Source organism: Calidris pugnax, unplaced genomic scaffold (assembly GCF_001431845.1).
Source record: "Calidris pugnax isolate Ruff unplaced genomic scaffold, ASM143184v1 scaffold38, whole genome shotgun sequence".
Classification (NCBI taxonomy): domain Eukaryota; kingdom Metazoa; phylum Chordata; class Aves; order Charadriiformes; family Scolopacidae; genus Calidris; species Calidris pugnax.
This window is the reverse complement of record NW_015090995.1, coordinates 11,970,640-11,991,712: the sequence shown is the minus strand read 5'-3', so window position 1 is coordinate 11,991,712 and position 21,073 is coordinate 11,970,640. Positions and strand designations below refer to the sequence as shown.

At 37.4% G+C, this 21,073-nt stretch overlaps 1 protein-coding gene across 4 annotated transcripts in view; it reads left to right on the top strand.

The window, feature by feature from the left end:
* Positions 1-21,073, top strand: part of AMMECR1 (Alport syndrome, mental retardation, midface hypoplasia and elliptocytosis chromosomal region gene 1) — a 122,932-nt gene that overhangs the window by 79,118 nt on the left and 22,741 nt on the right. For 3 of the 4 annotated variants that reach the window (XM_014955219.1, XM_014955223.1, XM_014955220.1), the window contains exon 2: positions 180-290. In XM_014955219.1, coding sequence (XP_014810705.1) covers positions 250-290 — 41 coding nt within the window. In that variant the 5' untranslated portion in view covers positions 180-249. Of the gene's footprint in view, positions 1-179; positions 291-3,533; positions 3,607-21,073 lie in introns of those variants that run through there. The other variant, XM_014955224.1, reaches the window with a different exon arrangement.

The window sequence follows — 21,073 nt, the reverse complement described above, 5'->3', positions numbered from 1 at the left end:
TCTAGAACAGTCAAAAGAATTGCAAAGGACATTTCTAAATACGGTAGCCTGCTCAGATGCAGTTATTTTAGAGATATGGCTCCCCATTACCCAAAGTGGAAGGGCACTGTTGCTGATATTTCATGCAGACTGTCAATATTGCTTCTGTGATCATGTCTTTTTTTTTTTCCCTGAAACAGCCCACTGTTTGTAACATGGAAGATCGGTCGAGATAAACGATTGCGTGGATGCATAGGTACTTTTTCCGCCATGAACCTGCATTCAGGACTCAGGGAGTACACACTTACTAGGTAAGATTTTGTTTTCTGTAGCCTTGACCTACATATTTAAATAGCCTACTGAGGAGCTGATAGGTGTGCTTTGGTTTGTTTTGGGTTTATTTGCTATGTCACTGTACCGATCAATGAAAACTTGTATCTCCTTTTGATGCTAAGCGTATTGCCTGGTTATTTGAGTACTGGTGTCATGAGGCTATGGTTTCAGTTAAAAACCATAACTTAAGCCTTTTTTCTTTTTGTTGGTCTGGAAAACTACTCTCTAGTAGCTTATTGTAACTGACTATAATAGTATCTTTTCCAGTGTTCAGAGAAATTTTAACCTTGATAGTTAATGTCAGGGCAGAAGACCAGAAAGTCAGGTTTGGGGATTATCCTATTCACACTTCTAAAACAGCAGGTATTCTCACCTCTTCTCCATCAGGTGCTTCCAATCAGCTGCAGTTAATTTAATGCTACAAATTTCCATTACATGTTACTCTTCAGATACATCCCAGCCCCTGAGTGGGAAGCTTCTGGATGAGGGAGGTAAGTGATGATAATCCTTCACTCCCTGGCAGCATAATCCTTCATTTTTTTGATCTACACCTAAATTCATTCACCTTAATATTGTTCCATTTCCTTTGCATAGAGTGAAAACTAATAAGTTTATCACTAGAGCTAGTAGCAAGCTTTCTACTTGTTTTTTCTAAGAGTTTTCTTCAGTTTATTTTCTAAAGAATCAATGGAATATTGTTCCACTCAGTTACAATAGACTGTTTATAGTGCTTTAAAATAGAAACTACATTTGAGCATGTATAGACCTCTAAAATTGTCATCACTTAAAGTAATTGATGCCTCCAGATCACTTTAGAGTAGAGGCTTTCCTCCATTGCAGGATCTTCTTCTTTGCTGTTAAAATGCCTTGTCCATCCCAGTATTAAGTAGTATTAAAATGGGACATGTTCTTTCTTACATGTCTGTCTTAACACTAGTTTGTTGCAAGCTGAAGTTCATTTCATGCTTCTCTCTGCTCAGCTTGAAGAAATCAACTGCTCATCTCCTGGAGTCCTTATAAACTTCTGAAAGACATGGTTACCTTTATTTTATTGGTTTTATTTATTATGTGGTCTGGAATGTTTCTGGTTGTGTCCTTTAAAACCTCAGCAATCAAAATGGTCAATGAGAACAAGCTTATAATAAAATTCAAAGTAATTTCTGTGTTGAAGGTTAAAAGCCTTAAAATCTTAACCATTAATGAGCCAGACTGGAGGAAAAACAACTTGTCCCCTGCACTGCATTTCATTTAAGTGAACGCGTTACAGTATCTGATCAAGAACAATGAGCTTGTACAGAAAATTAGCCCTTAAGACTAGGAAGGTGATAGCCAAAAAAAATAGTCTTTGTTGCTCGTAGATTTTTCCATTCTCACAAATCAAATAGTGCTGTACTCATGCATACCTTTAAAAGGGTTATAAGATTTCTATCGCTGCATTGTAACTCTGAAAGCTGAGGTCAAAATATATGAAAAATGATGCAAATTAAAGAGAACTGAAATATTTTCCGTGCAGTATTTAAACAATGGCCACATGCTGTGGAAGTTTATACGAGGCTATTCAGAGGACAGATAATTCAGTAATTTTGAGTATGAGAGAAATGGAACTCTACAATGACCTATTTTTCAAAAATCTTTGAGATCATAAGTAGCTTTTTTTTTTATTATATAGCGGCATATTGGGTTTTATTACCTTTTACGGGGAATGTTTTTCATGTCTATGCCACCAAAAATGAGTGTTTTCTGTTTAAAAAAATCCACAACAATAAAAAAAAAACCCAAACCCAAAAACCACACAACCAAAAACCCTCAACCTTCAAATATGACCACTGAAATGTAAAGTTCATATCTGAGTGTTCAAAAAAGTTGTTCCCTTCTACCAATCATTATTTTTAAAAAGTGAGGGTTACCTGTGATCAGTTTCCTTCATGGCCTTAGTCTTTTCAACTACAGAGCTTCCAGAGGAGAGCATTGGAGAATAAATGAAGCACCTTTGAAATGTCTGTGAGCTCTCAGAGTTTGGAGCTCCACAAGCCTCCCTAGGAGGGATCAGAAACTAGGACTTTATAGCTTGATCCAGCAATGTGTGAGCAGTAAGCTCCTGCAGAAGCTGTGACAATTCCTGAAAGAGAAGGGAAAAAAAAATACTTCAGGGAATGCAAAAATTAATCAACAAAGTAGTTGGAATGAGAATGGACTCTCCACTTCAGAAAGTGGAACTTGACCAAAATTTTCAGTTGAGGATACAAGCAGATATTCTTCTGACTTTATTTTACTTTGACACTGGGAGGCACTTTTCTTCACTTGTTCTGAAGGTACAGCGTGGATAAACAGAACCAGGTTGTTTGTCTAGTTCATTCTTATCTTTTTCAGCACCTTCTGTGGAATCGTGGCCCAACTTCCAGTGAGTAAAATGGTACAGAAGAAAACTCTTCTTAAATGGTGCTTAGCAATCAAAATATCCTCAATTTCCTTCACACATGATTTTATTGCAAATATGCTGAGTAGTGCTTAGGATCACAATAAATCAAGTTTTCCTTAATTCTCGTAGTGATCTCTAGTTGTATATTGTATATAATTTGTAGCATGTACATCCCTATCTGCATACAATAGTGTCATTTCTTTGAAATAGCATAATGATAGTTCATCTAGGAATCTGAAGTGAACAATTTTTTTGTTGGGACACCCACACTGCCCAGCGTAAAAATCACTTCCTTGGGGTCTATAAACAAAAATGGTGATGATGTGTGACCAAGTGAGTTTCTTTTCCCCACTTCGAGCTCTGTAGGTCGTTATGCTGGTATTGCCAGTATGTTCTAAACAGGAAATGTATGTAGAATGATTCATCATTAATTGGATGCATCTGCCTAAGTCGTGAGGAGGGATGAGAATACACATAGTTAAAAATGCTGGTACTGTGTTCCTAATAAAATCTACACGTTAGAATTCAATTTTCCCTGCAGTTATATCAGGGGAAAGGAAGTGTATTATTAAAATGTTCTGCAGAACTTTATGAAAAGATAGGTTCAGATTTACTGATTTTTGTATAATTTTACTAGGAAGTTAGTTGGATAAAAATCTAACATCATCCAAAATGTTTTACGGTATTGAATATTTAATATTCAGGAAGTTTAGCATGGTCAAAATAGTTCTTTAGACTGAATGTGTTAATTAAATATCGCACCTGAATGCGTAAAAATAAACCAATCCAGATTATGAAAAATACCTTGTGTTTTACAGCTCCTTCAAGAAAATACACTGAACTTGGAAGCAGGTTACCACAGAATTTCATAACAGGTTGATAAATTACTTTTTCATGTATTCTGTTCAGCAGTAAGACTTCAGTTTTGGCATTGAAGTTTTAAACTCCTGCTCTCTTACACTTGAGATATTGAATGAAATTCTTTCATTTATTCATTTTCGTTTAGTTTTTCTACCCATTTCATATAATTTGAAGTCATATTTTACGCCTATTGGATATAGCAAGTATAGGTGTATAAATTAAATTTTAACCCTGCATTTTTTTATCTGTCAAGGCTAGAATATGTTTTTGGGGAGGGAAATAGAGAAGAGGCAGATAAAGGGAGACGTTTTATGACAGAGCCTTCTGTCACAGAATAAAACAGTGAAGAAAAATTGGAGAACTCCAAACCTTAAGTGGATTAGCATAATGGCTGAAAACAGGATTTAAATTTTAAAATAATAAGTAACCCACACTCCTTAACTAGCATAGGCCTCTATCTACTGACTAATGATGTAATTGGTCTTTTTGTTGTGTGTTCTAATTACCACTCCACCTGAGAGAAATATGACTGCTGTCAGACATTCAGCCTGGACGTGGTTGATCAAGAAAAGAAAACAAAGAGGGAAGCTTGGCATGAGAAGCACAAGACTGAGGGGAATAAAACCTGCCATTCAACTTTCTCATAACTGCGTTTGGGTGTAGATTCCATATGAGGATTTGGCTACCAGTATTTGCTCTGTATTTGTCAGCAATTTCAAGAGCCCTAGTCCTTGTTGCTGCCATATTGCCTGCCTGCTCTTTGTGAAAAACATTGGCCCTTTCCTCTTGTTCCAGACAGTTAACAAACAGTCCAGCTGCAAGACTGCAGTATGGCAAACTTAGTTAAGGCATAAAATAGAAATATACCAAATGATTGATAACATTAATAGTGATGTTGGCCTTATTTACTAAAGACTAGAGGCAAGTATTTGTGCAGACAGGGCAGCTTCCCTCTTGTGTTTAGCTGAGGTTACTACTCTGTTTAGCTGAGGTTACTACTCTGTCTAATTCCTGTTTCTTTTTACTAATCATAGACTTGTCCAACCTTCCCTGTAATCAGCCCCTACAACTCAGTGCTAACTTCCCGACGCCTTTGCTATCGGGCAGGGTTGCTGTGGGTGTAGATAGTCCTTGCTGTTGATCCAGGGCAAAGCGTGCTCGTGTATCTGACTGCAATTTTAGAACTGCAGAGTTGGGGGAATTATATATGGTTTTGACATATATTGTGACCTTCACTGTTCACAGAAGTTGTAGTCTGAATTAATTCCTGCAAATAGCATTTCATGTAATATTTCAGAGCACAGCGTTGCTTCTGTGTTGCTCACTGATAATACTTTGCAGGCTGTCTTATTTTGTGACTTTTATTTATAGTAGACCGCTGCTGAAAGTCAGCTTTTTTAATTCTGTTACCACTCTGCATCTGGTGGCCACCTATGAAAAATGCCTGATGATTGTGAGGTGAAGCTTTACACAACCACTTTCAAAATTAAACTCTGCAAAGAGCAATGAACACTCTCAACAACCTGAACTCGCTACTATTATGTTATTCTTTTATGTTTAACATGGTCTTTAAAGCCAGGAAGCATCATGTTGCTTCCTTTTCATTTGTATGTTTCTATGAAAAGCAGGTGTCTGCTGGTTGCCTCTTTGTTTTCCAAAATGATTCTGGTAAAATATAAAATTAAGGTGTTAGCACCTTGATTTTTAAATGATGATTGGTTACCTTTAATGAAACTGAGGCAAAATTATTGTAACATAGAGATATTTTGTACAGGCTCCTGTGTTTTGCCTACCACGTCATCTGTATAGCAATGAGACTTTACTGAAACTTAGAACTGTTCATATTTCTAAATTTCATCTAAGCCAAAAAAAGCTTTAATTTGAGTAAATCCTCAGTTCTGTTATAGTGGAATATAATTGTTTAGCAGTAAAAATGGGTTGTGATGTAAACTCACAATACCAAAATCTCTAAATGAAGTATATAAATTTGAATTTATTGAGCCAGGCTTGGTTACTCTGTGAGTCAATTCAGTAAGTAGGTCTGTAATGATTTTGTGCACACAGTGCCAGGTTGTTATTTCAGGGAACTGTTGCTTAACAGAACTGTCTGCTGCCTTTTCTCAAAGGGCAAAGCTAAATGCCATAGTGGCTCTAAAAGTAGAAAAAAACCCGAACTTTTGCTTTAATGATGGGTTAAATGCTTCTCCTTATTTCATTATGAAATGGGATAAAATAATGTTTATGAGGGAGAAGAAGCGTGCCCTTGTGAATATGTTTCTTGCACATTGTGTGTTGGGGATGTAGTAATTCTGCCTTTTTTTTTTTTCCCAAAAAAAAAAAAGGTGTATACTGATTTTTGTAACTGTTGGTCTATTTTTTCTGAGAGAAACCTTGCTAGGCCCTTGGACCTAATGGTAGATGATAGTCTGTTTCCTTAGCAACACTTCCTGAAAGAAAGCAAAGGGAAGCAGTACAAATGGAAGGACAGTCCTTAGATTATTATCTTTATGAAAGGAGGAGCCCATAACGATGCCCTACCAAAGCTTTTTAGATCCAGGGTTATCAAATATTGATAATAATTTTACTGTTTTGCTGGCAAAACTGAAATGTAGAATATGAATTCTTTAGCACAAGGGAATGCATTACTGCATTTGGTGGAATAAACTTACTCTGTGAATTGACTGTTTATGAAAGGTAACCAGAGATCTAGGAAAAATGAAATTTTAGAATTCAAAATGACAGCAAAATGGCTGTATCTATATAAAGTGGCTCAATGAAGTTTGGAGGGGTTTTTGCTGAGACTGTTGTAAGTCTGAGGTCTTCAGGAAACTGTCCAGAATTAAAATACTTATTTCATCATCTTATTTTAAAAAACAAGCATTCAAAATTGGGAATTTCAAAAATATGCATCTCATAAAATGCATCCTTTGAAAAAGCCATGATGAAGCATCGGTTGATGTGATTTGTGGTATTTAGAATAAATCAGATATTCCTGAAATTTGATTGAATGTGAATGAGTAACTGGGGACATCAGCAGTTACTCAGACTTTCCAGATGGGTTTCAGGGAGGAGCCTGTCATTTGTGACTCCAGTCTTTCCCACGATGCTCTTGCATTTCATGTTCTTCCCACACAGTCTCCTTCTATTATGCTAAAGAAACGATGCACACCCTGTAAGTTCAAAGACAGAGTTCTAGTTGAGCTGAAACACTAGTTTGGTTAAAGTCAGATTTGTATATGTCTTTGAATATTACTTGACATAAGTATTTGGGAGGGAGGGTGGAGTCAGGGGAACTGGCTGCCCTGGTTTTCCCAGAAAAGCTCTATGTTGCCATGACTCTTAATTTTCCATTACTAGTGTGGATAGTTGTTGGTACTCCATGGTTTTCAGTCAACTTTTTTGTCTTTTTGTATTGATGCTCTTAAAGGGAACATTTTCAAAACATTTCTTAAAAAGCTTTTAGAATGGAATTTGCTTTCATTTGAGACTTCTGGTGACTTGTTGATTTCGTAAGCATGACAAAGACGTACTGGGTTATGCTGAAGTGCATAGAATGTCGAGCTGAAGAATACATGATGGGACTGTGTGCTGGCACAGCAGAGAGAAGCGTGGATGAAGTGTGTCTCAGAGCACTTGCATTTTAAAGAAAGGTTTTTGTGTATTTGGAAACTCTTAGCTAGGACAGAATGGAAGAAGTTGGCATAGAAGTTACCTGCTTCTGGGCAAGTTCCTCTCTCTGGCTGTTCTCAGCTTAGCAGTAGATGTTTATTTTTAATATAGAGTAAAGGACATTTCCCACAACTTTATTGCTAAGGTGGGGGGTGCTGGTGGAGAAAACTTTGCACTACACATAGTGGCCAGTGCTTATACATGCTAAATATGAGAAGGATGCTAAAATAGTTTGTTCCTCACTGGCTAAAACATTGGAAATTGAGATGCAGCAGTGGTATATTAATACATCATCCAGTAGAAGTAAAATTAAGGGCTTTGTTTGGCTGAAGGAGCTAATTTTTTGTGAAATCTGCTGGTTTAATACAAGTTATCAGGGATTAAGCAAGGTCAAAGGAAAAAGAATTGTCTCTTATGCTTGTAAGCTGTTAAAGTCTTTAAACTCTGCAGTTTTGTGTGGGAGGCACTGTGGGAAAGGCGTCTCAATTAAAGTTTTCAGTCTGTCAGCACCTCCTCCATTTAGGTGTTTTCTGGTGCTTCAGTTTAAGACTGTATAAAGAAGAAATAGCACGAACTGGGTGTGGGGAACCGGGCTCCAAAAGTCCTCGTTATCTCTGTTCACTTTAACACAAAGATGTTGAAGCTTTTGAAATTGAATTTACCATTTGCCATAGACCACAGTAATGAGAATTAAAATGCTCTTGTAAACTCTAGCAGAATTTTCAGGTATTTTTAAATAGTGCCAGAAGATACCTGTTTCTAAAAATCATTCCTGTTGACCACTGGGAGAGCTGTACCACTGAGATGGTAGAAAGCTCGTGGAAGAAGAAATAGCATCTCTACCTCTGGTTGACATAAGCAGCTTTATAAAATGTTGGAAGAATGTCTGAAGATACCTAAGCCAAAGCACTCTTCAGATTCTGAGGTAGTCCAAAAGTCTTATGCGCCCCAGCACTCTGTACTATTTCAGCTCATATAATGTATGTATTTGTGAGCATGTGGTCTCGGGGAAGGTGAGTTGACTTGTCTTGAATTTCATCATTTACAAATGACTGAAGTTTTTCTATTCATTTGGTGTGTTGTATAATATATATTTACCTGAAAATAACAGGTGTTTTTTTAATATGATTTTAAAATGTACTATTAGGGACAAAAGCGCTCTAGGTTTGTCTCTTCCCTTTGAATTGGTGATGCACTTTTCAAATGCTTCCATTTTCAACTCTGCTCCATAAAAGTGTATGGAGTGTGAGGGTGTATACACTCTATACAAGTGTATATTGACGATAGCCTTTATTGTTGAAACAGAAACTGAATGTCCTTTGATTTCTTAGCTATGTAAATGACAATGTATTGATACAGTCTACAAAGCATCTAGTGCTGTGAAAGTATGTAAATAAACTGTTCCTTAGAAGTGTTTGATGTAGATCCAAAAAATACTTCTAACCTTGCAGATTCCTACTTTTATGTGAATTTTCAAAAGTTTTAATTAAAAATTTTCTATATATAGTTGTAATTTACACACAGAGTATAACTTTTTGACCATAGTGGAGAGTAGTGTTTTTGGCTATCAAGGCCATTTCAGTGGGACTGTTACACTCAATTCTTAAAGCTAGGATATTGGGGGAGGGGAGTTGTGACAGGCGCCTGTGTTTTAAATATAACATGCAGGCTCCAAAGACTGTTAGCTCACATGCTTAAATTTAGGCTTGCTGTTCCAGTGCAAAGGTATAATCATTTTTTCTTAGTGCAGATTACTTGTAATAACGAGTCAATAGCCAGGCAAGCAGCCTCTCGGGCTGGAGAAGTACTGTGTATAAATAACTCCCACAAGAACTTGGGGAGCTGGTGGAGATGTTAAGGAGGGCTCTGAGGAGCCTGAGCACAGCTCTCAGAACTTCCCCAGCTGTCGGGAGTTGCAGCCCCAGCTTCATTGAAAGGGGCCTTTGTGATACAGCAATTACAAAAGGTTGTGTCAGTATATGGAATCAGGGATATCAAACTTCTACTGGCAAGGAAACGTGACTTTGAAGTTAATAACGTTACATCTTTTTATTTTTACTGAATTTTTCAGTTGAGTAATTTTCATTTAGTTTGAATTTGGTTTGACTTGACAGGGGAAAAGGAGAAAAGCTCTTGGTTTTTCTGAACAGCACAGCTTTTTGATACTTCTAGTTCAAGTAATTTTAATGATTTATACTTCTATAATACCACAAACTGAAATAGGTCCCAAGCTACCTGTAACGTGCAATGTGCTGCTTTAGATACCAGCCTAATCACCTAATTTCAGTGTTTATTATAAACAAATGCACATTAAAAATACATTCAGACTGGTACATTCAAACAATATTTCTCAGTTTAGAAGACTGTTCATTTTTTCTGTATGGGAAAAGTTGCTAAAGTGTATGATTTAGAATAAAAAGATATTTAGTATGTAATAAAAAGTTTAAGTAATTCTTCAAATATTGGCTTATATCCCATTTACCTGGCGTCGATGTAAAGCCAAAGATGTTTGAAGTAAAAATATAATCTCACTCAACTGTATGAAGGATGAAAGACATGAATGTTTGCATTTAAAATAAGCATTCTGTGTGCATATGTGTATTTTTATCATCTTCAGCTCTCATGAAAGACAATTGCAAGAGCTGCTTCTCTTATCTCTAGGCCAGTTACTTCCAGATGCTGCTGTTAAAGCCCCACAGATAGCATAGTGGTTTTGCCTTGAAGAAAAAATGCTTGTTTTATAAATGAACACAAGAAGAAAGGGAAATATAATTTTAAAGTAACTGAAAGGTCATTGCAACCTCAGCTCTCTAACAGGGTGTCCTGCTTTTCACCAGAAATATTTTTACATGTTCTGTCAAGAAATTGATGCTGGTTTTGTTTCTGTTCCCAGAAGCTTCTACACAATTTGCAAGCTGGTTAGATGGCCCTTTCTCATCCGTGCTGAGGATGCATTCTGCAGTTTGCTCACTTAGCTACAGAGAGGCTTTTTTCCTTTGACCTAGACGGGTAATCCCTCATCGCAGAGAGCAGCAGCTGGGCTTTGTCTGGGGAGGTCTCTGCGCTGCATGCGGCCTCAGTCGTTACAGCAACCCCCTCTTTGTGTGTTCTGCTTTTGCAATTACTGAAAGGGTGACTTTCTCTTTTCTTGCTCAGAAAACCCTCTTCGGGTTTGTGGAAGCCCCACAATGCATGATTTTTTTTTTTATTCTTATTTTTCCTTTCTCCAAAAATTTAGGTTTCCAAGAGCTGTTATGTACAGTTTCACAAACCTGTGTGTTTGTCTAAAACATTCCTAACATTCAGGAGGTGAAACGTTTCTGAGTTGCTTTTTAGAAACCTCTTTCTGTTTAAATATTAAACACTTTAGATAGATACGTTAAATTGTAACTGTGATGGATATAATTATGGATAAACCATTTCTTGTGTATGTCCACGTTGTGTCATCATTTACCATGGAATAACCAGGCTTCTGTTGCTTTTGGTGTCATTACCCCAATGAAACATACAAAGCAGTGTAAAATGTTACTGGTGGTTGAAAGCTAAGTTAACACAGGAACGGAACAGATTCGCTGGTTTAGGCGTTACTGTGGTGAATAGCAAAACTCCCACTGCCTTCAAAGGGAGAAGAATTTGGCCTGTGGTTTCTCTAAGAAGATCTGATGTAAAAAACTTAATCAGTAAGCACAAATGTCACATTTCAATTAATCTCATAGTCAAGTGTCCATGTTTATACTTTCATGTTTTGTAATAATCTTTATTCCGTGGCTGAGCAGAATTTTCAAATATATGTAATGCTGTTGAGTTAAAAGCATTCAGTGAATACCTAAGTTATCGTTTTTGAGGCTATAGGGAGATGTAGCCTAACCTGAACCTCTTCCCTCTTCTTCATTTCAGAACTTCCTTTTCATTCCACTTCAGCTGTTTTTATTTGCTACTCAGAACCTGTTTCAGAGTGGAAAACACATACAGAGCGACAGCTGGCAGACTTGGAACTGAATGTACTGTTTAGCTGAGCTTGCAAAGGTTCTGTTTCTTGGGCATCTTGACCTTAGATAGAGTGATTTGGGAACACCACATCCAATCGCTTCTGTAAGCTGAGTAGGTTGCAGGTGGCACTGAATGTGCCACTCCAAGTAGGCAGAATTGTGACAGAAAACTAGAAGGAATGAAGGGAGGAAATAGTGACCTGCTCTCATGAGAGAGGTGGCAGGGTTGCTAAAAGGGGAATGAGAAGGTGGTTTACAGACAACTTATTTGTGTGTGGAAGAAGATCAAGGGAAGGAAATGCAGGAAGCGAAGATTCCAGGAGTAGAGAATGTGTTTATATATCTAAAACATATTCTTTTTTTTAATTGGAAATTTGTAGAGTTATTGAACGATCATAGTTTAATCTGATAAGGAGATTCATGTATGAAGTAAAAACTTACATACACATAAAATTAACAGAAAAAAAATAACGTTGAGAAGCCTTGTTTGTTGCCTTAAATAAGGAATTAGGTTTTGTCCTGATGCAGCACTTCTCATGTCTGCACTCTAGGGTGACATTGCAATAGCAGGAGGAAGTGTCTGGAAACCAAAATTCTCATGAAATAAAGAGAGGCTGTTTTTTTCCCTGAGGTCTTGTTACGTGTGACGTGGCACAGGGGATTAATCTTGTGCTTGTCTTTTTGGCTGTACTTATAAAAACACTGAGAACTGGTAAGATGCCATGAGCTCATATACCAACCTTTACACTGACAGCCCTCAGATTTGCATCTCTACAAATGCGCTTTGCAGCGTGTGAGAGGTTGCACTTAGATAAAAAACAGCTGGTTTAAAAATAATCCAAGTTGAATTGTGATATTGATGAAGCACATATCTTAGGAAACAGGCCAGGATATTATTCGGTTATGAGTGATCATATTCTAGGCTGTAATACAGTGTAGACCTTGGGTTATTCTCAATTTCTGCACTTGTTCAAGAAATTCAAGACTGCATTTTTCACCTCTCATTTTGTATATCAGACTATATTCATCAATGCCTTCATGTTTTAGAATGTTTTATTTTCTTAATCTTTTTCTATGAAACATTTAATACAAAACCTCAAGTACGTGAAAATGATCCTTTTCCTTCTCAATTCAGTTACTGCATATTCAACCATGCCTTTTGCTTTTCTTATTCTTAAGATGATTATATATTATATATGATATTTAATTTGTCCTGTGATTGCGGTTTCAAAGTCTGGATCATAAAACATAGTTTCTGTATTTGTGACAAACAGTATCACAACTGAGCTTAATTGTAAAATTCCATCTCCAGCATTTACTGTCTTGGTTGTTTTTTAAATTGAATCATATTGACAACTAATAAAAATTCAACTGTGCATCATATTTTTATATAAAAATACAGTTTATAGTGTTTCTGGTGACAAAAGGAATATTGAGAAAATGAAATACACTTTTGTTCCAGACTATAAACAGTATAATAAAAATAAACCCTTTTTACAAGCTGCTGGAAATTGAACATGTAAATGTTCAAATTATATTCATGTATTTATATAACATTGCGTGGCTGAGACGTTTAGGAACATATTTTAGCGTAAGATGAGTCTTTTTAAAGTTCACAAAGAATTAAAAATATTTCATGTTAACTTGAATGCATCTTCAGAGGAGAGTAACATTCTGTGAGTTGATTAACTGAGGGTTGAATTCAGCAGTAGTGGCCGTAAAGATTTTTATCTTGACTTCAGTATCTCTTTTGGGGTGAACTGGTGATCTTAGGTCAATATTGAGATATTTGCTAGAGAGATTAAGAGTTCTAGAGACTTCTCTGTGTGCTCCTAGGGATTTGAGTGGTTAGCGTTGCTCAAGCTGTACAGTTCTAAATGTAATTGAGCAGTTCGTTTTTGTTAATTATCTAAACTTTGCCATCTGCTGGAGAGCCATTTAGTGACATTATAATTTAGTCCAGTTGGAGCTCAATTAGAGTTTTCTGACTAGCCTGTTGTCGTATGTTCACCAAACAAAAACCTACACAGCAAACCCTGGTCAGTTTTTACACCAAACAAAAACCTACACAGCAAACCCTGGTCAGGGTTTTTTAATTTTAAATTTTAAATTTTAAAATGGTTTTAACCATTTTTAAAAATGGTTAATTTTTAAAATAAGCATCGGGAATGACTGTGACAAGGCAACTGTGTTATGTTGTGAGATAGTTTTAAGTGCTGTGGATTTGCTTTTTATGTATCAAACCAGGACATTTCCATGGCAATTGACACCTTTCAGCTTCCTGAATGTTTGCATGAGTATGACACACAAATTGTCACGCCTTTTTGAATTCCATTGTCCTCATTTATCCCCGCATGATGATAGATGCAGGGAGGGGTGGGGGACAATACCAGCAAAGGCAGAAAAGAATCTGCCACCTCTGAAGAAACTGCTGCGTACAGCTGCTTTACCTTCTGTTCCCCTGGAGTCAGAAAATATTGTTCAAGGTTGATGCTGAGCAGTTCAGAGTACAGACAGCTGTTCTGCATGGATATTCCCAACTGACTTTGTTCAGTTCTAGATGTATGGAGTGTATGGAACAGAGTGGCTACAGCTGTTTTGCTACACCTGGGTGAATGTGCAGTGATTGCCTGCTTTGTGTTGTAATTTGCTATGAGCTGCACCTCTCACTGACCTGTTACATGAAGAGTTTGGGTTTAGCATACCTTTGTGAAGGCCTACCTCTGAGCTGTTACTGAAGCTCTGACACATCTTAAAGTTAGATTAATTATAATTTTTTTTCAGTGTAATAGGACATATTGTATAGTAATGCAAAATAAACACCCTCCCCATGCCCTGCAGGATTAAAACAGTATGAGAAAAATGCAGTCTTTAACTGGTTAGTTCTTTACTCACGTTCAAGGAGGAAAAGGAAGTCCTTTAGAACCAGAAAAGCGGTATAGTGTAAAATTTGATCTTATTGGCATCACAGAGACATGGTGGGATGGTTCCTATGACTGGAGTGTCGGAATGGAAGGATACAGGCTCATCAGGAAGCTCAGGCAGGGGAGATGAGGAGGGGATGTTGCCCTCTGGGTCAATGACCAGCTGGATTGCAGAGATGGATGAGGAGCTGACCAAAAGTTTACGGTCAGGCTTAAAGGGAGGGCAAGGAGAGGTGACATTATACTGTGGGTCTGCTTCAGGCCACCTGATCAGGAAGACCAAGTGTATGAGGCCCTCTATAGACAGACAGACAGGAGCAGCCTCACGTTCACGAGCCCTGGTCTTCATGGGAGACTTCAACCACTGTGATACCTGTTGGAGGGACAACACAGCTGGGCTTAAGCAATCCAGGATGTTCCTGGAATGCATTGATGACAACTTCCTTCTCCAAGTGACAGAGCAGCCAATGAGAAGAGGTGTCATGCTGGACCTTATTCTCACCAATAAGGAGGGTCTAGTGGGAAATGTGAAGCTCAAGCGCGGCATTGGTTGCAGTGACTATGACACGGTGGAGTTCAAGACCCTTAGGGCAGTGAAGATGATGCACAGCAAGATCACCCTGGACTTCAGGACAGCAGACTTTGGCCTCTTCAGGGATCTTCTTGGTAGAGTGCCATGGGATAACACACTGGAGGGAAGAGGGGCCCAAGAAAGATGGTTAATATTCAAGGATCATGTCCTCCAGGCTCAGGAGCGATGCATCCAAATAAAGAGAAAGTCAGGCAAAGTCTGAATGGAGGAACAAGGAGCTCCCAGACAAACTCAGACTAAAAAAGGAAGCCTACAGAATGTGGAAGCAGGGACAGGTAACCTGGGAGGAACACCATCCCTGGAGGTGTTCAAGGCCAGGCTGGATGGGGCTTTGAGCAACCTGGTCTAGTGGAAGGTGTCCCTGCCCGTGGCAGGGGCGTTGGAACTGGATGATCCTTACAGTTCCTTCCAACTCTAACCGATCTATGATTCTGTGATTTCTCACTTCAGGAAACAGTAAGGAAGTTGAAGCCATAGCAACTTGACTCTTGTCAATGTAATCAGGACACTAAAATATTATTTCATGGATTTTTTTTAGTTGTAACTGCATTATATTTTCTGATGGGAGCAGATTGTAGGAGCTATGACTTCTGTGATCATATTTTTCCACTTGAAGGTCGTAACAACACGTACACAAAATTCTCTTAAACTTTAAGAACCTCTCCGTACAAGGCTAGATTGTTTCCTTGGTACGTTACAGCAGTAAGAAAGAGAAATAAATTTCAGGCATTATGTCCACACAGTGTAACATTATTGTGGCATAATGATAAACTGGGTTTATTTGGATGAATCCAGAGTGTAATGGAATATTTCTCTGGGTAATTGTCAGAGCAGTAGAAAAAACATCTTTATTCATTTTGCTTGTAAGGAGCTCTGTTTAAATTTATGGAAGCCTTAGCTTTTACAACTTCCATGGTTATGAGCTTGCTTTTCTTACGAGAAGTTCTGTAGTGGTGAGTAAGGAGTTGATCATTTGAATCTGGTACTTGCATAAGACTGACAGAGCCAGCTGAAGAACCAGCAGTAGTTAAACCTCCAGGAGTTTCAGACAGTGGTTGTTATGCAGGTGCACATTAGCTCTGTCTCTTAACAGACACTGGCATTGACTGCAGATTCACTGAGAAGCGTCCCAGGCCATGCTCATCATTCCATGTGTGCTGTGGAGTTGATCTGTGCAGGTACCACGAGTCGAGATAGCCAGAGTAAGAAATCAAAATTAAAATAAGGGTGTGTCTGGAAATCTTACGTACCCTTAGAAATACTCTGTAAATACTTCTTTTGTTGATTTAAACAACTGGTGAACTTTTTGGGGGAAAAAACAAGGTCCCAGAAGGTTATCAGCAATATCAGTATGGTTTGCTTTTTAATTGTGTGTATGGGTGGTACAATACACATGCACGCTCACACAAAAATATTGTTAGAATGTAATTGAAGCTATTAAGTAATTTTTCACTTGTGACTGCAGTCAATATCAAACTCACTATGTAATTAAAGAAATTTAAGATTTCCATAAACCTTTGCCTTCATGCTGTGATGCCTTAGTATTGCCTGCTGTCTAATGGAACTGCTTCTGCATAAATGCAATATCAGTGAGTTCATATAGCAGGAGGAACAGGTGGAAAAAAATACTTAACTTCATGTATAACTGAAATAAGCAATGATGGGGAAACGGATGCAATATATCCTAATTGTCTGTGATCAGGTTTAAGGAGTACTCCAAACAAAATACCTGAATTATTTTCTTCCCCCCGCCTCCCCCCATGTATTTGACTAATACTTAATATTTTTAGAAATACATTGTTCAGGAATTTTCAATTCAATGATCAGGTGTTAACAAAAATCTCTGCAGCATTGATTCGTATTTTTTTGTTAGCATGTCTTAGATTTAGATGAATAATTTTACCACCCAAGAAGGACACACTGCTGTTTGACTGGGAGAGGAGCTCAAGATACTATTGAAGTGAAGAAATAATGGTTTCTCTCTCTCTGGTAGATGGTTGTTCTTTTGCCCAGAGGTTCGTTCTTTCTTTGTCACTCAGCAATTTGAAACTAGTAATAAAAACTTGGTATATTGGTTTGTCCTTCAGGATATTGTGAACAAATTTAAGTGTTCTCTTAGGAAAATGCTTGAAATAGAACACTGTAAACGTTTTGTTATCTCTTTCTGTTTCTGGGCCTACTCTTAATAGATATTATGTATTTTTTTAATCAGTATATTATATTATTGTCTTCTGTAGCGTTGTTATGCCATCTGCAGGAGGCCTGACAATATCCAATGCTGCATAGTTGTTTTGTTTTGTTTTGTTTTGTTTTTAAAAAAAAGACTCTTGGTAAGTTGAGACCACCCAGATATGTTAGTGTAGTGTGTCTCACAACTACTGCAGTGTTGCTGATATTAACCAATTAACAATAGCCACACTGCTAACAATTTTTATGCTTACTAGAGAGTTAAGGCATTTGGGAGGACATATAAACAGCTTATTTTAGGCACTTCTGGCTGCCTAAAATAGGGACTTAAATGTCTTATCTGGTCAATGAATGAAGGTTGCCTTTTCTGATGAGCCCTTTTAACCAATTTATGTACGTGCTGGATCAGAGTATTCCTTCTTCCCATGAAAACTACATGTCTGAATCCAGACAGAGATTGGGAGAGAGACTTTCTGGCATACTTCAGTTTTGTGGAGCTTAAAAAAAAAAAAGATTGAAGAGCCAAAATGCCAGACCAATATTTTATTTCTCCCACGTGAAACACTGTTCCCATTACCTGCTGCACTGCGCTAATAAAATAAGCTAAGAACTTCAGAGAAGTATTTCTGTGCCAAATGTCAACAAGTGTGTATTTCTTTTTTTACCCTGTGACTGCCACATAGCAGCATAATGTGCAGGAAGTATAAATGTTGTTCTTTCCCTTTCTGTCTCCCAAATGTAAGGGAGGGTTCAGGAAAACCATGTCATTCACAGTTGTTTTGTTTCCTGGAAATTTTTCCAGTCTGACCAAAAGAAGAAAAAAAAGGCAATATAAATAAACTCTTTTTCTTTGCATTCAAGTGATTTCACGATGCATGTAAATCACTCCTTGAAATTTCCACTTAAGTTGTCAAAATTCTGCTGGTCATAAATAAAAGTTGTTAGAAGGCTGTCATGTGCGTTCCGTTAGGCTGTCTGATCTCTCACACTGAAAGCTAGGAGAATTTTACTCATCATAATTTCACTTTCTGAAGAAGAGCACACTCTGCCCTATTTTTCTGGCTTAAAAATTAATTGCAGATCGTGACTTGGAAGCTGCTAGTTTTTTCTGGTCTCTGCCAAACTCAGTTATGATAGCTCATTTTCATTAGGAAAATACTGCTGATCTGCTTAAGTGTTCCTTAATTGCTTCCTGTTGAAGTTACTGAATGAAAAAGTAAAAATCTTAACTAACTTCACTGATCAGTAACCCAATAATGGAAAAAAACGATAAATATTGACTTTTTTTCTGAAACCCTGGCACCAAGTGTTTCTTGTTGCTGTCATCTCTTTGCTGTTACCTAAAATCCAGTGAGTTTGCCACTCATTAATTTCCGGATGTTTTGAATTAACTGAAGAACAATATCTAGGCCCTTTGGGCTCAGTTCATTGACATAGGACCATTTCTTTGTTAAACACGTTTTCTAAGGTAGTTCTGCTAACCACATTTCATTCAGTGAAAGAGTGAAGAATGTCAGGGTTATAATTCCTGAGCTAAATGGAGAGGGATTTTTAGAGCAGTTGGAATTTAAGTCTTTTGCCTACCATCTAAAAGTACTGCCAATGTATTGTTTATCAGAAGAGGGCAATAGTTTGTAAAATGAGATCTTTAACCTCTTTTTCATAACACTGCTGATGACATTTAAAGCATTGTTTAGATGCCAAAAATTTCTGGTTTGGTTTAGCTGTGTTCAATATCGGAAAGTGATTAGAGAAAATTGACTGTAGCAGAGTAAACTGAAAAAGTAATGTTTTGTTTTGTTGGTTTTTTTTAAATTGGATTAATTTGATTAAATTTATCAGTTCCATTTTGATTAATCCTCAGGGAGCTATGTTTCTATGTGGTAGGCTGAGCAGATTGTGAAAGAGAGGCTGTCACAAAAAGTAGATTTTTAGTAGTCGGGGATCTTGGATTCTATTCTTGATTCTGTCACTGACTCACTGTGCAAGCCTCCAAAATTGCATGAGTCACTTAATGTCTCTGCCTCATTTACACTTCCTATAAAAGTGAGTATTATTTATATCATGCCCAGTGTTTGACACTTCCCTTTGCATCTCCTTCCCCTGTGTCATGTTTAAGTCCCCAAATTAATTTCCAGTAACATAAAAAAGTGTATCCAATTTTGCCTAAACTCTTTATCCAGTTTGTGTCTGTGTGTGACTGTCCCCCAAAAAGAGCTTCAGTGAGAAATTTTGTTAATAATTGTCATTAAATAACAAAATATTAAGAACTTGACTAATTTAATACCTTCATACATCTACACCTAAATCCTTCTTTAATTTTTTTGATGCTTATATGCTATCAAACTTTTTAAAGAATCCTTTAAATTCAATCACAAAGATTTTCAGGCACTTCTAAACTGAGTGGTGTAGCTCCCTTACTATTTCTTGTTTCCCCAAATTGTGTCCTGCTGTTTGTTACCCATCTGCCACATCACATTTAAGAGCCATAGGGTCTTAAAGACTGGACCTGACTTTTTTTAAGGCATTTTTATAGCCTACAGGAGTTACAGATTGATAACACAATGATATATTGCATTTTGGTTCACTTGCTTATACTGTTGTTTCAGATGGTTTCAAGAGCTTCCTTGGTGTTATTTTACAAAAACAAGGTGTAATCTTAAGGAATATAAAGCTTAGTTTTACTTCTTGCTAAGCTTCATGCTGGTATTTTTGGTAACTGAGAATACTTTGAACAATTTCCTTTTATTTAAATATTTTCAGTGTCTTTAAATTGTCTGCAAGCTCTTCTATATCCCAAATACATGGAAAATGGACTTATTGAAAAACATTTATGAAGAGCTTATGGCCAAATAAGTTTTGTTTGAGGAAAAGCTGAGATTGTATGGCATGGCTCAGCTGAAGAAAAACTGATAGTTGAGTAACACTTTGTTTTGTTTTTTTTTCTTGACTGGCAATTACTTGATCTTAGTAGGACACTCAAGACTGCATAAATAAAGTATATTTAATAGAAAGGCTGTGCGTGTGCGTGCATGCATTTTGTGCCTAAAAATAGTTTTCTTTGAACAGGATTCAATTTTGACTTTGTCGGCTTCACTTTTAACATGGAGCAGATGTCTGTGTGGAAAAACTAATGTCCTTTTATCGGCCAGTTAGAATTCCCCTTGCTTGGCACTGCTTCTTTTCAGCTCTTTGCTACCATGTACTTCCATTTAGTCAGCAGCAATATATGTAAATTAGTTCGAGGTGTTAAGAAATAAAGAACAGAAGATGAGAAAATGCTTTTAAAATAAGTATTTTTTTCTCTAAAAGTAATTTTGAACTCTGCTTAATTTTTCCCACTTACTTTACTAATTATTTCCACTTACCCTGCCTTAATTCTAACAGAAAAATTATGGAGTAAACTTATTTTTTTAAACCTGGTGTCTAATGTGCCATATTTTGTTCCATGAGAATCCTTTTGTCTTTCTAACGGGAGAATTAACAGAGGAATATGGCATTGAATAGGATTGTAAAATCATATTCTAATACTACAAAAATAATGCTTCCATCAAATAAACAAGAGCAAAGTCTCCTCTACTAATCAGGAATGCCCACACGCAACCATACAGTGACTTTTCATTCTGAGCAGCTCAGATGAGTAACGAGCTTTTGAGAAGACAAGGGTACGTTATCTTGTCTGTGAGTTGTGCTTTGAGTCGGTCCCCACGAGGCCTGTGAGCATGAGGAGTGAGGCAAAAGGCTGGATTTGCATCCCTGCATCTCTGCAGAGAGTATGAAGTGTGTGCTGAGTGCCAGGCTGCTGCCTCTGGAAACAAACCTGCTTGCTTCCCAGAACAGCAACACAAAAGTAAAACTCACACAAGCTTTTTTTTAATCCTTGGTAAATATTGAAATTTGCTGACATTTCCAGTCTGTTACCCATAGAGAGCTTCAGGTTTGTCCAGGGGGCAGCTCCCCGTGGGGAGCTCCAGTGGAACCATCCACTGGTTTTACTGACACCCTCAGAACAGTCAGTAGATGGTGCTTTATTCACCGTCCACCCAGAGAAAGCTGAGGCTTAAGGGTAACAGCTGAATTCTGAAGGGAAGCATCTCTGATGGTGTGTGTCTCCTGCTAA